The sequence below is a fragment of the Protopterus annectens genome, chromosome 1.part1 (genome assembly GCF_019279795.1).
Source record: "Protopterus annectens isolate FY-2018-M chromosome 1.part1, PAN1.0, whole genome shotgun sequence".
Lineage (NCBI taxonomy): Eukaryota > Metazoa > Chordata > Ceratodontiformes > Protopteridae > Protopterus > Protopterus annectens.
Window position 1 is genome coordinate 531,083,615 of NC_056726.1, and position 13,320 is coordinate 531,096,934.

At 45.5% G+C, this 13,320-nt stretch overlaps 1 protein-coding gene across 1 annotated transcript in view; it reads right to left on the reverse strand.

The window, feature by feature from the left end:
- The window catches only part of RBX1 (ring-box 1), a 370,179-nt gene that overhangs the window by 70,316 nt on the left and 286,543 nt on the right, over positions 1-13,320 (reverse strand). The window contains exon 4 of the mRNA XM_044076508.1: positions 12,932-13,017. Within this exon, the coding sequence (XP_043932443.1) occupies positions 12,932-13,017 (86 nt within the window). The remainder of the gene's footprint in view (positions 1-12,931; positions 13,018-13,320) is intronic.

Here is a 13,320-nt window from a genome sequence, read left to right on the forward strand (position 1 = left end):
ACTGGAAAGGAGAAAGAGGGATAAAAACCCCCGAAGATCGTTATCTACACTATATATATCCTAAGACACCTAGATGGTGAAACAAGGGAATATAAGGACTCGTCAAGGAAGGGAAGATCTTCTCGGTCTGTCCAGGCTAGGGGGATGGTGGGTGGGACGCAAGAAAGAAGGCGAGAGAAGACAACTAACATGGAACGTTATGGTAGGTACATAACTTCTCAATGTTAAGTTGTCAATCTCGCCTTCATTCTTGCTGGATGGGACCGTGTCCCTAGCACCTTCATCCTGGGTGGCTCATTGGAACAGACTCTTGAGAACGGTGGAACCAAATTTTGCTCTGTCCCTGGACGGTCATGTCCAATTTGTAATGCGAAACAAAGAAGGTATGAGGGGGGGCCCATGTGGCTGCCACACAGATAGTGTCTATTGGCAGTCTAGCTTGAAAAGCTATAGATGTAGCTAGTGCTCTAGTTGAATGGGCTTTTGGCTTAGAAGTTAATTCCCTGCCTCCCTCTGAGTTGATAAATAGATGTAATCATAGAAGACAGACACCTAGATAGGGTTACCTTAGAAACAGGAAGGCCTTTCTTATTTTCTGCATACGATAAAAACAGTTGATCAGACTTCCTTATTTGTTTAGTTCTATCCAAATAGTATCAGTGCTGGCGGTGAACATCTAGATAATGTAGCTTTTGCTCCGCTCTATTAGTATAGTTTGGGAAGAAAACTGGGAGATCAACTGATTGATTTAAATTGGTCTGCGAAGCCACCTTGGGTAAGAAGGCTGGATTAGTCCTTAGAGAAACTCTGCCTTTATGGAAGATTAAGTAGGGAGGACGAATGCAGAAGGCGTGAAGCTCAGATACTCTCCTAGGAGAAGTAATGGCGACTAGGAAGAGTGTCTTCCAGGAAAGAAATTTCAATGAACAGGAGACCGCAGGTTCAAAGGGGGGAAGAATCAAGGATGTTAAGACTAAATTAAGATCCCAATGAGGTGGAGGGTCTTTGATCAGAGGCTTAAGTAAAAATACACCTTTAAGGAAAGCTTTGCAAAGCTTATTGGACATGATGTTGTGGTCCGATAAGCCTGTATGAAAATTCGATATGGCTGCCAACTGAACTTTTACTGTAGAGGCAGAAGACCCTGAATGAAAAATTTCGGCTAGGAAGTCTAAGACCGAATGAATTGGGGCAGTAAAGGGATCTATATTCCTTGCCTTTGCCCAGAAGGAGAAACATTTCCATTTACTAGTGTAAATCCTTCTGGTGGAAGGTTTAAGGGAAGCTACTATAATATCCCGGACGGGATTAGAAATCATAGGAAGCCTGGCTAAGGACGGAAGTGGAGCAACCAAGCAGTGAGGTTGAGAGAATGTAGGGATTGGTGCAGCTGCCCCGACTGATGGGTCAACAGATCTGGAGCTGGGTCCAGATGCCAAGGCTGTACCAAAAGGTAACTATGTAGGAACGGAAACCATATCTGTAGAGGCCAATAAGGGGCAATGAGAATCAACTTGGCTCTCAAGGCGGTTGCTTTCTCAATTACTTGTGGGATTAGAGGAAAGGGTGGAAAGGCATAAAGAAGTCCCCGAGGCCAATCTTGGACTAGAGCGTCTCTGAGGGGATGGCCTGGAAGGGGGAAGAGGGTGAAGTCGTCGGGGCATTTGCTGTTTTGGGGTGTAACAAAAAGATCGCAGCAAGGAAGGCCCCACTTCTGAAAAATCTCTTCCGCCACAGATTGTTTGAGAGACCACTCGTGTGGCATGAGTATAGCTCTGCTCAACCTGTCCGCTATGATGTTGGACTTCCCAGGGATATGCGTTGCTATCAGAAACCGCTGAGAGGAGATTGCCCATTGCCAAAGTCTTGAGTGCCTCTTGACACAGGGGATAGGGACTTGGTTCCGCCTTGCTTGTTGATATACCACACTACGGACATATCGTTTGGATTGCAATAGTTCCTAGGGGAAGCGAGTCGTGGAGGGCTTGCAACGTTAAAAGCACTGCTCTCATCTCTAGGACATTTATGTGCAGGTGGCGTTCGAAAGGTTGCCAAGTGCCATGGACCATCCTGCCCTGAAAATGCCCCACCCACCCGATCAGGGAGGCGTCCGATGTCACCGTGGCAACCAGGGGAGGAGGAAAGTACAGTTTTGTACCTACCATAAATGTAGATGTCCGAACTGGATAGCATCTGCAGTCATAACAAATGGGTTGTCCTGTCGTCAGGCAGCCCTTCGGTCGGCCGGATTCCAAAGTCCGGGTCCGGCTTCGGCTGATGTCGCACTTCACCCGACGTCATCTCTGCTGGTCTTCGGGTATAAAGGCATCAGCCGATGCCATTTTCTTCAGTGTTTCTTGCCCCAGATGCCAATTGCCCTCTTGGAAAGCTAAATTTTGGATAAATGCCAATGTTTCCAAAATAATAGAAGGCAAACACAACAAATAAACATGTATGTACATATATACAAACAAATACTCCATAAGAGACTCCCCCCCCCCCCCCAGCTAGCTATTAGGAGGGTAATTACCCTAGGAGTACCACAGAGGGGAAGGAGGGAGGGTAATCCTGACTGCAGATGCTATCCAGTTCGGACATCTACATTTATGGTAGGTACAAAACTGTACTATGTCCTTCATGGATGCATCTGCAGTCATAACAAATGGGTAGAATAGCCATAGCCAAACTAGGGGAGGAGGAATAATAATTATGGAGTAGTCAGGATCCCTTGCAGTACAGCAGTGGCAAACCCTGCTCGGGATCTAGAATATAGAGGTAAATTATAATGCTTGGCAAATGTATGCACGGAGGTCCAAGTAGCCGCCTCAATAATGTCCTTGGTTGCTACTCCTCTTAAGAAAGCTGTGGTAGTGGCTGTAGCCCTTGTAGAATGAGGTCTTATGTCCTGTGGAATTGGTTTTCCATGGTAGGAGTAACAGAATCTTATGCAATTTCCTATCCATTTGGAGATTGTTTGTTTGGAAATTGCTTTTCCTTGTCTTCCTGTTGCATAGGCTACAAAGAGCTGGTCAGTTTTTCTGTTACCCTTGGTTCTGTCCAGGTAGTAGCGTAATTGTCTGTGTACATCCAAGGTATGCATTATTCTTTCACCTTTGTTTTGTGGATTGGGAAAGAAGGTAGGTAGGTGGATTGCCTGGTTTAAGGACACTCTGGATACCACCTTAGGCATAAATGTAGGATTAGTTCTCATGGACACCCTATCTTGGTGGAAGATTAGGAAGGGTTGTACTGCCATTAGGGCCTGTAGTTCAAACCCTCCTTGCTGAAGTAATAGCCAGTAAGAAAGCAGTTTTCCATGACAGGTGCTGTAGATCTGCTGTTGCTGCTGGTTCAAACGGAGGGAGTGTCAACTTTTCTAGCACAAAGTTCAAGTCCCATGCTGGTAATGGTGGTTTCCTAGGAGGTTTTACATTCTTGATCCCTCTGAGAAACTGCCTGAGTAGAGGATGTGAAAAGACAGGAGGAGCAAAGCTGTATTCTGCTGAAATAGCTGATGCATGTATCTTGATGGAGGAATAGGACAGGCCAGTATGTAGAAGCTCTGCCAAGTACTCCAGAATGTTAGCAATATCTATGTTCGACACATCTTTTCCTCTTTCAGTACTCCAGATGACGAACCTTTTCCATTTTCCTGCATAGTTCCTTCTTGTTGAAGGTCTGCGGGCTTCAAGGATAATGTCTTTAACCCTTTGTGAAAGGTCTGGGTTAGTTAATTTTATGTGATGTTCCAGGCAGTCAGTTGCAAGGTTTTTAGGTTTGGGTGTATGATGTTGTAGTTGTTCTGAGTTAACATCAGAGGCATCAGGGGTATTGGCCACATTTTCTCCCCAGACATGCTCCTCAGCAATGGGTACCAGTGTTGTCTTGGCCAGTTCGGAGCTATCAGAATTATCCTTGGACGTTCCTCTTTGATTTTGAGTAGTACCTTGTGTATCAAGGGTAGAGGTGGGAATGCATATGCTGTCAGGCCTTTCCAGCTGAAGGAGAGAGAGTCCACCTTCCATGCAAGTGGGTGGAATGCCCTTGTGCAGAATTTTTTGAGTTGGTGATTTTGTGGGGAAGCGAATAGATCTATTTGTGGTATTCCCCACTTCTTTGTGATGGCCTTGAAGATGTCCGGGTGTAGCATCCATTCGTGAGCATCCGAGGTGGTTCTGCTTAAGATGTCTGCTAGGGTGTTCTCTTTTCCCGGTACAAATATTTCCTGCAACTGGATGTTGTAGCTGAGAGCCAGATTCCACAGGTCCAAAGTGATTCTGCATAGGGGGTAAGAATGAGTGCCTCCCTGTTTGTTGATGTACCACATGACTGTGGTGTTGTCTGTCCTTATCATCAAATGGCCTTCTTTGAGGAATGGTCTGAATTTTAGGATTGCCAGTTTTACTGCCAGCATTTCTTTTTGGTTTATGTGCAGGTGTAGCTGGTCCTGAGTCCACTTTCCTTGTACACATTTGTCCAGCATGTGTGCCCCCCATCCTAGGTCTGAGGCATCCGTGGTGATGGTTTGGTTTGCTCGGAAGTTGTGGATGGGTAAGCCTGGGTTTGACTGGCATGCCCGTGCCCACCATAGGAACTCCTGTTTTAAGCAAGGGATTATTGGTATTTCTGTTTCTAAGCTGTGCCTGTGTTGAGACCATAAATTCTTTAGGTACCACTGTAACTTTCTCATATGCAGTCTGGCATGTGGGACCAAGATTATGCATGATGCCATGAAGCCCAAGGCCTGCAGAACTTTTCTTGCTGTTAGTTTGTTCTGCTTTGCCAATTGTAAGAAGTGAAGAGGGAGTTCTTTCTGTTTTTCTGCAGTTAGGAATGCCATCTGTTTTACTGTGTCCAGTTCCGCGCCCAGGAAAGTTCTTGTTTGGGATGGAATCAGCCTTGACTTTTGAAAATTGACTGTGTATCCCAGGGCTTGTAGCAAGTAAATGACCCTTTGTAAATCTGTTGTCAGCTTGCTTTTGTTGTCTGCTTGTAACAGGTAGTCGTCCAGGTAAGGATAAATTTGGATTCCCTGTACTCTGCAGTGAGCGATTACTGATGCCAGGCATTTTGTGAATACTCTGGGCGCAGTAGATAAGCCAAAGGGCAATGCTGAGAATTGAAAGTGCTCTGATCCTGCAAGAAATCTGAGGTATCTTCTGCAATTTGGTCGAATGGGGACGTGCAGGTATGCCTCCTTGAGATCTAGAGTTACCAGCCAACACTCCTTGCCCAGCATGGGAAGAAGTTGTTGTAGGGTCAGCATTTTGAATTTTGGGACAATGATGTATGTGTTTAAGATGGACAGGTCGAGAATAGGTCTCCAGGTTTTTTCTTTTCTTGGTACTAGGAAGAGTCTGGAGTAGAATCCTTTGCCCTGTTCTGTTATTGGTACCCTTTCCACAGCTCTCATCTTTATTAGTTCTGCTGTCTGGTGCAGGGCTTCTATTTTTTGATTTGGGGGCAGGTTTGGCATTCCTCTTTTTACTGGTAAAGTGTGGAAGTGGAACCGGTAGCCTTGGTTTATGGTTTGCAAAATCCACTTGTCTTTTGTAATATAGTGCCAATTTTTCGAGAATAAGGCTAACTTTCCGCCTAATGGTGCTGCTATTTGCTCCTTGGTAGGCGGATTCAGGGTCAAGTCACTGTGATTGTCCAGTTGCAGTGGCAGTGGTTGCTTCTGTGCCTCGGTTATTACCTTGCCACTGTCGTCCTCTGTAGGCACCTCCTCTGGATTGATTTCTGCCCCTAGAGCGTCTGTTCCTGCCCCTTTGGGACCTTGTGGAGTCAGGAAAGGACCAATTTTTGGCAGGCCAGTTCCTGCTGAACCTTGGGGGCTGAACCTGTAGGAAATCTTTAACTGTTTGTACAGATTTTGCCTTCTCTTCCATTTTCTTCATTACCTGCTGGGCAGGTTCCCCAAATAGACTGGCTTTATCCATAGGAGCATCCAATAGCTTAGCTTTTAACATGATCCGGCAAGACCTGTTCTTTCAACCATGCATGTCTTCTTATCACTGTGCCAGTCATGGCTGATCTAAATGAAGCCTCCAGTGCATCATAGCCACATTTTAAAGAATGGTTACTGACCTGCTGGATGTTATTTAGCATTTCTAATACATATTTCTTATCTAAAGATTCATCAGAGGACAGCTTTTTAATTAACTGATCAAGCATAAACTCTTGGTATTGGATCATGTGAAACTGACAGTTTAAAGCTCTAGCAGAGAGAGTAGCAGAGGTGTATACTTTTTTCCCCCATCTCTCTAAGGACCTGGATTCCCTTTCAGAAGGAATAGGGTTTTTTGCTGTGGTCGAGGCTACTGCCTTAGGCCCCTGGGATATAGTTTTGGGGTCTGCAAGTGGGGCCTTGAATAGATGGTGATGAGTGTCTGGCACCCTGCAGAATCTATCTGGTTTGGCAGGGGCCGGAGGTAAAGTATCAGGAGCGGTGCAAACATCATTAAATGCATCATCCACAACAGGCAGTACTGGAGGTATAGCTAAGGGCCTATGTTGTGGCAAGTGCAGAAAGGTCCTAAGCCTTTTTCTAGAATCTGAGAAATCTTGTCCCTGCCATTGGAATTGTTCTCTCATGGCATGTAAGGTTTCCCCAAAGGAGAATTCCTCTGGTGGAGAGGCAGCTGGAATGGAATCTTCAGCATCTGAGTCTTCATAATTGGAAAAAGGAGCCTCTGGCTGGTCTGTAATGTCTGAGTCATCCATGAGAATCATCAGAGGACACAGGCTCGAGGGGCTCTGTTCTAGGTCTCTTTTCTGGGGGCTGAGAGGCCCTGTCTGGGTGAGATTGGGATCCCCTAATTAAGGATATTAAATCTTCTGCCAGAGTAAGCATTTGAGAACTAGAATTGGGCCTGAGTGAGGGTGGTTTAACAGGCACTGTTTTAGCTGTTTTAGCTGCTTTAGCCCTGGCAAAAGCCTTAATAGACATGGCTGCAGGAGGCCTAGCAGCACCACGTGCTGGGGTAGAGATATCCAAGGGGATGGTGTCTGATAGCTCAGTAGGAACCACAGTTGTAGGCAAAAGTTCGGAGGCTGATTCAGATAAGGTAGCAGGAGCCTCAGTAGTAGTCATGGATTTGACTGAAGATTGACCAGTTTTCTCGGTTTCGGCCGAAACAGAGACACTCGCGGCTTGCTTAACCGTGGTTTCGGCCGAAACCGCGGACCGCGAGTGTCGGTCTTTCTTTGCGTTTTTTAATAATTTGGGTAGTCGGAGGATCCGACGGCATAATGTACGCAAAATCTGAGCCGAAAAACTGTTCAGCAAACTCCGACCGACGCCTAAGCGTTCGTCGGTTGAAGGAGGCACAGGCCGAACAGGCTGCTACGTCGTGGTCTGGGCCTAAGCAAGGCAAACAGTAAGAGTGGAAATCTTTATGAGGTATTTGTTTCCCACAAGTTAAACAGTTATTGACTTTTTCTGACATCGGCTGAGGCAAGAAATAGTCCCCAACGGGGTACTTAGCTTTTAGAAGTCTTCGAAGTAGTATTCGGTAGTAGCAATCTCTGGATCTGACCGACCGGCACTTGCGAACAGCTTCTGCTTCGGGCGCCACGCGGCAAGAAAGACTGAAGAAAATGGCGTCGGCTGATGCCTTTATACCCGAAGACCAGCAGAGATGACGTCGGGTGAAGTGCGACATCAGCCGAAGCCGGACCCGGACTTTGGAATCCGGCCGACCGAAGGGCTGCCTGACGACAGGACAACCCATTTGTTATGACTGCAGATGCATCCATGAAGGACATCAAAGGGTCTGCCTTGATGGACTTGAGGGGACAATATCCACCAGGACAGATGACTTTTGCAAGTTGGAGTTATCATGATCTTGTGGTGCATGGGGAGTTGCTGAAAAGACCATTGGGCGAAAAGCATCCACTGTAGAAGACGCATGTAAAAACGTGCAAGGGGAAGAAGTGTTATGGCGGCCGCCATAAGACCCAATACTTTCAGGACATACCTGGCCTGAATTTTGTCGCTCTGAAGAAGAACATGGACATGGTTTTGAATATCTAAGACCCTTTGATCTGTTAACTTTGCTGAAAGTTGTACGGTGTTCAAGTTGGCGCCTATAAAGGTAATAGACTGACAAGGCGACAAGGCAGACTTTTCGAAATTTATAGAGATTCCTAGCCCTCTGCAAATGTGAATGGTGTAAGCTCTGGCTTGGAGAAGTTGATGCCTGGTGGTGGCAGTGAGGAGCCAGTCGTCTTAGATATGGAAACACCTGGAATCCTTGCCGTCTCAGGTGAGCCGTAACCACTGCCATACATTTGGTGAACACTCTGGGGGCTGTAGTGAGACCAAAGGGCAGGGCTCTGAATTGGTAGTGACTGGCCCCCAGCTGAAAGCGGAGAAACCTTCTGGAGCACCTGTGAATTTTGATGCGATAGTACGAATCCTGAAGGTCCACGGAGCACATCCAATTGTCCTTGCCCAGAAAGGGTAGAATGGACTGTAGCGTGACCATCCGGAATCTTGTTCTCTTTACAAACTTGTTTAGTTTGCTGAGATCTAACATTGGTCTCCAGTCCCCTGTCTTTTTCGGGACCAAAAAGAACCTTGAGTAGATTCCGGATCCTAGTTGGTCTGCTGGGACTGGCTGGATGGCTCTTTTTGCTAGCAGTTTTGATATCTCTGGTACTGCTAGTTCCCTTAGACTGGGTGGAACGTCTGGAAGGGTTCCCTTTTGCTGAAGTGGGGTTTGGATAAAGGGAATTTTGTAACCCTCCGATATGATCAACTGTACCCATTCGTCTTGAGTAAGGGAAAGCCAGGCTTTTGGGTACAGCGACAATATTCCCCCGACTGCCTCCGAAGGTGGACAATCGGGCAACATCTCAGGGATGCTGGAAGGGTTTGTCAGAGAGAGACTCCCTGCTACCCTGGTTCTGCGGACCCCCTCTGCCCCTAGGGCGGCGTCTGTTGTTGTTACCCCCTCTGCCTCTGGGGCTTGGACACAAAGCACTGGTTGGACAGAGAGGGGGCTGGAGGTTTTGGCTTGACCACTCACCTAAGATTTTAACCCTATGGCTGTGCTACAGGGGAGTCTTATTGGGGATCTGAAGAAAGAGGGAGAAACCAGCCCCAACTGACTGCGATCTCTGTGTGCTCTTAAGGTAAATTGTACTTTACTGTGTGTGTACTGTTCATCCTCCCAATGTGCACATCCCTCACTGGTGTTAGTGGTGAGGATCAAGGCTCCTTGATCACTGGGCCAGGTCAGTGGCGTCACACTGACTACCATACCAATTATAACCTTGAATTTCTGAGTCCCTTAGTTTCTTTGCCAATGGTTCTAAATATAATGCAAACAATACAGGGAAAGCTGACAACCCTGCCTGGTTACTCTACTCAAGCAGAAGTTATCAGACAAGACCCCACTCACTTTAATTTTCACCTACTATTCCCCATATATACTCCTAATCAACCTAATAATTGCATCAGGGAAAGCAAATGCTTCCATTGCCCTACTCGTGAAGTTCCAGTCTAATCTGTCAAATGCTTTCTCTGCATCAAGACGCATCAATAACAGTGGTATTTTCTTACATTCTGCTTCCCTCTGGATTATTAATGCTCTGTTAATATTATCAAATGTCTGCCTCCCCTCCTTGACTAAATTCCTTGTAGCCTGGTAAAATGCTACAAATAGTTCAATGCCCGAAGCACAAAGGTAGATGAGATGTAGACTCTTTGCCAAATCTGTCCAATGCCCACGATTTTCTATTCGGGGGGGGGGGGGGTGGACTGAGGAGCTTTCCTGAGCCAGCTCCTTCTTGGTGGTTGCCTCCACAACCATTGCATCTATGGAGATTCCTTTAGTCCAGAAAACATTGTCAGCCGGAACACTCAAAATTTTTTCGGCTCATTTTGGAAAAGGTTCAATTGTATCAGTCTCCTGCCAGGCCCTCAGCAACATCACCTGGATGAGCAGGTCAGCCAGGGGGTACAACCAGGTAGTAGATGGGCTGGCCCAGAAAGCCTCCCACAGTACTGATTTCTCTGCAGAAGGGTTTTAGGTAGACCAGTCAACCCTTCTGGCAAAGGACTTCAGGTTGTCTCTGAAGGAGATCTCATCAGATGGTGATTTGGGAGACCCTTCGCCTTCCTCGAAATTGGCATCTGTAGTGAGGGATTCCATAGGGGGAATCCACATGCCTCCTTTTACATGGTCTCTTCTGAGGGACCTCCTTAGGGGGACACTCCTACGAGGTGTCGGAAGAAGCTTGGTAATCCAATGAGGTGACAGTGTGGAGGCTTTCAGGGACCGGCTGTCTATGTGACACCTCAGAGGTCTCAGGCACAGTTCCAGTATGAGGCAGGGAAGTTCTGTCGAGGTAAGTGCAGAGGATCTCCTATTAATGGAGAGGGCCCTCTCCACAACCTCGAACACAGGAGGACTCTGAACAACCTGGAGCTGTCTTTCCAGAGCAGACACCTCCCGGACAGAATGGACCTCCTGCTTCAGGGGGGGGGGGGGGGTCAGAGCCAAGCTATCAAAGGCCGAGGCCCCAAGGGGAAGAGAGACGGCTCTGGAGTCAAGGTCAAACCCCCGGAACCAACCTTGATGCTACAGCGCCAAGACACACGTGGAACCGAAACAGCTGGAGCAGAGCATGGCAGAGGCAAAGATATCTCCATCGGCTCCCACACCCCGGCACCAGGACCCAACAAAACCTACAACTCTGAAACCAGGGGTCGAATCAGAGAAAGAGCTACCAATTAGAACAGGGAAAGCCTCATGGATCCAGATGCAGAGTGGAGACAAGCCCCATCTGTATCGGTATCTGGAAAAATTGCCTCATGAGCTTAACATCTTTACAGGACAAACTTCGGGAAGACCCAGATGAAGTAGTTGATGGGGGTTTGAGGATCTCCATGGGGAACGCGGTGGAGACCTCCTAGTATGCACAGGCAGGGAAGACCCTGGAGCAGACACCATGCCAACCAGCCCCTGTAGCAACAGAGGACGAACGGGGTAGAGAAGAGGTAGAGGTCAATGAGCTCAGAGTACAGCGAGTCAGCTCTGAAGTCTTCGTCTTCTTCCTAGTTAGTTCTGAGAAAGACCACACAGGAGACAGTCGCCTGGACTCCCGGGACACTCTGGGATTTTTTGAAGGGGGTTGAGCCCCTGATGTAGAAGGTATCCCGAGGTGGCGGAAGGAGGAACTAATTCTTTTAAAATGAGTTTACTCCTCCTGTCCACCACAGCCCGGAGATGAAAAGCCCTGCAAATCTCACAGGGGGCATCCAAATGATGAGGCCCCAAACAGTACACGCACTCCCCATATACGTCAGATACGGGCATCTTCCGCCCACAGGAAGTGCACTTCTTAAAGCCTAATGGCTTCCGATCGGCCAGGAGGCAAGAGAAAAGCAAAGAAAAGGCAGAAGAAAAAAGAAAACTTTTTTTTTTTTTTAAACCCAATGGAGAGAAACCCAAAAACTAGAGGAATAGAAAGAGCTGGGTAGGAAAGAAACAATAATCCAAAAAATACTCACAAAACTCGCAGAGAAGCTCAGGCCAAGGAACTCCATGCGAACTCCAAGCATGGCAAACAAGATCTAGCATATTGTGGAGGAGTGGGACATTATGGGTAGGGAGGAGGAGCTGAAGTCGAGCTAAAAGAAGGCGGCTGGTTCGTTTGAGTGTTGGAACCATATTCCCACAAGTTAATGGAATGAAGTGGACAAAATCAGATCATACTTTAAAAACTAATAAACATATATTTTATATCATGCTCTGCTTGAATGTCCATTACTCTCTGCTTGCTCACTAGAATGGCTATATACAGTTTTTCTATATAATTAGTCTGAACTACTCAAAAAAATACAGATATGCATGCAACATTTGTGAAATGTTTTGTATTTCATCCATGCTGAGCCTAAAATTCGTCAGTATTGATCAATGGACTAACCTAGTAAAAGAAAAAAAAAAAAAAAAAAAAAACAAGGAAAAAAGTTTTTGTGTGTGTGTGTGTATACACGTATATATGCGTGTATATAATTCTCAATCAAATTTCGTGAGCTTGTATGAAATAAAAACCCAAATTAAATTATCTTTACTCAAAAAGTGACTAATACCATTTTAAATATTACAGCAACACAGGCATATTTTTCTTGTTCTGTTATATATGTTTGAGGCTCTGTTTTACACAAACTGTTACCAGGTCATGTAGTGTGTGCAGTCCAAGATTAATCTCTTTAAATGTTTTGTCCTGAAAATGTTAGAATATCCTGAAGCAGTTAGAGGGATGTCATTTGAAGGTAGGGTCAAATTCAGATCAGAATTTTTTTTGAAATCGATAATTTGCAAAAGCTGTAGAAAAGTCAGCTGAAAAAGTGCCAACTTGTGGTTTAAGATTAACAACTATCAAAAACAAAGTTCTGACTTTATTATATATAAAAATACTCTTTTTAGTCTAAACTGATCTGTTTATATTCTTTACATTTATTTTGGCAGAAAGCAAACAATTAAAATAATTTTCTGTCAAAAAGACAGCCCCTGGAAAATGGTCAATACCAAGTCATCAAGCGTCATTCTGGCAGAAATAATCTACTTCCATTACCTGAAATCTCTACCACATGGAATAAGTTAACACCTTAGATGACACCAAAGTCCATATTTCTAATGAAACTACATGAAAATGTCAAATAAAGTAAGCATCTGTTTCAATCAGAGCCAAAATTTTCAAGTCAAAGTACACATGTCGCAGGATGCTCATTAAGGGAAATTTGGGTACTAAAATCTGGCAAGCAGATCACCACTGACACCGCAGCTTCAGCTTTTAACAATTTCACTTTGACAAAGTCATTAGTTCACTGAATTCAGTCACTAAAATGATGCAGCTAAGATGACAATGTTACAAAGTTTAAACTGCAGTGAAGTAACAGAAAAAAGCAACATACTTTTGGAATTCCCATTCTCTGTTATCCAGTGGACACACTTGCCGAGTCTTCAACCATCGAGAAATGCAATGAAAGTGAAAAGCATGCTGGAAAAAAACAGCATTAAAATAAATTAACTTTTTGTTATACAGTAAGTATGTTCATTGTAATGACTTTGCTTCTTTTCAAGATCCCTTCACTAAGATTAAACTCGCACCACAATACGCCATAACAGAAAATCCAAAGAGAGAAGCTGCAACAGAATTAAGTCCACACAATTATACTCTTATGAGCAAATGACTAGGGAGTTCAGTATTAACCACCCTCTAACGTAGCACTAACTAACATACAGACTTCTAGGCATGATGAGTGCAGTGATGATACAGGGGCAGGCTTTAGGTTAGGTCTAC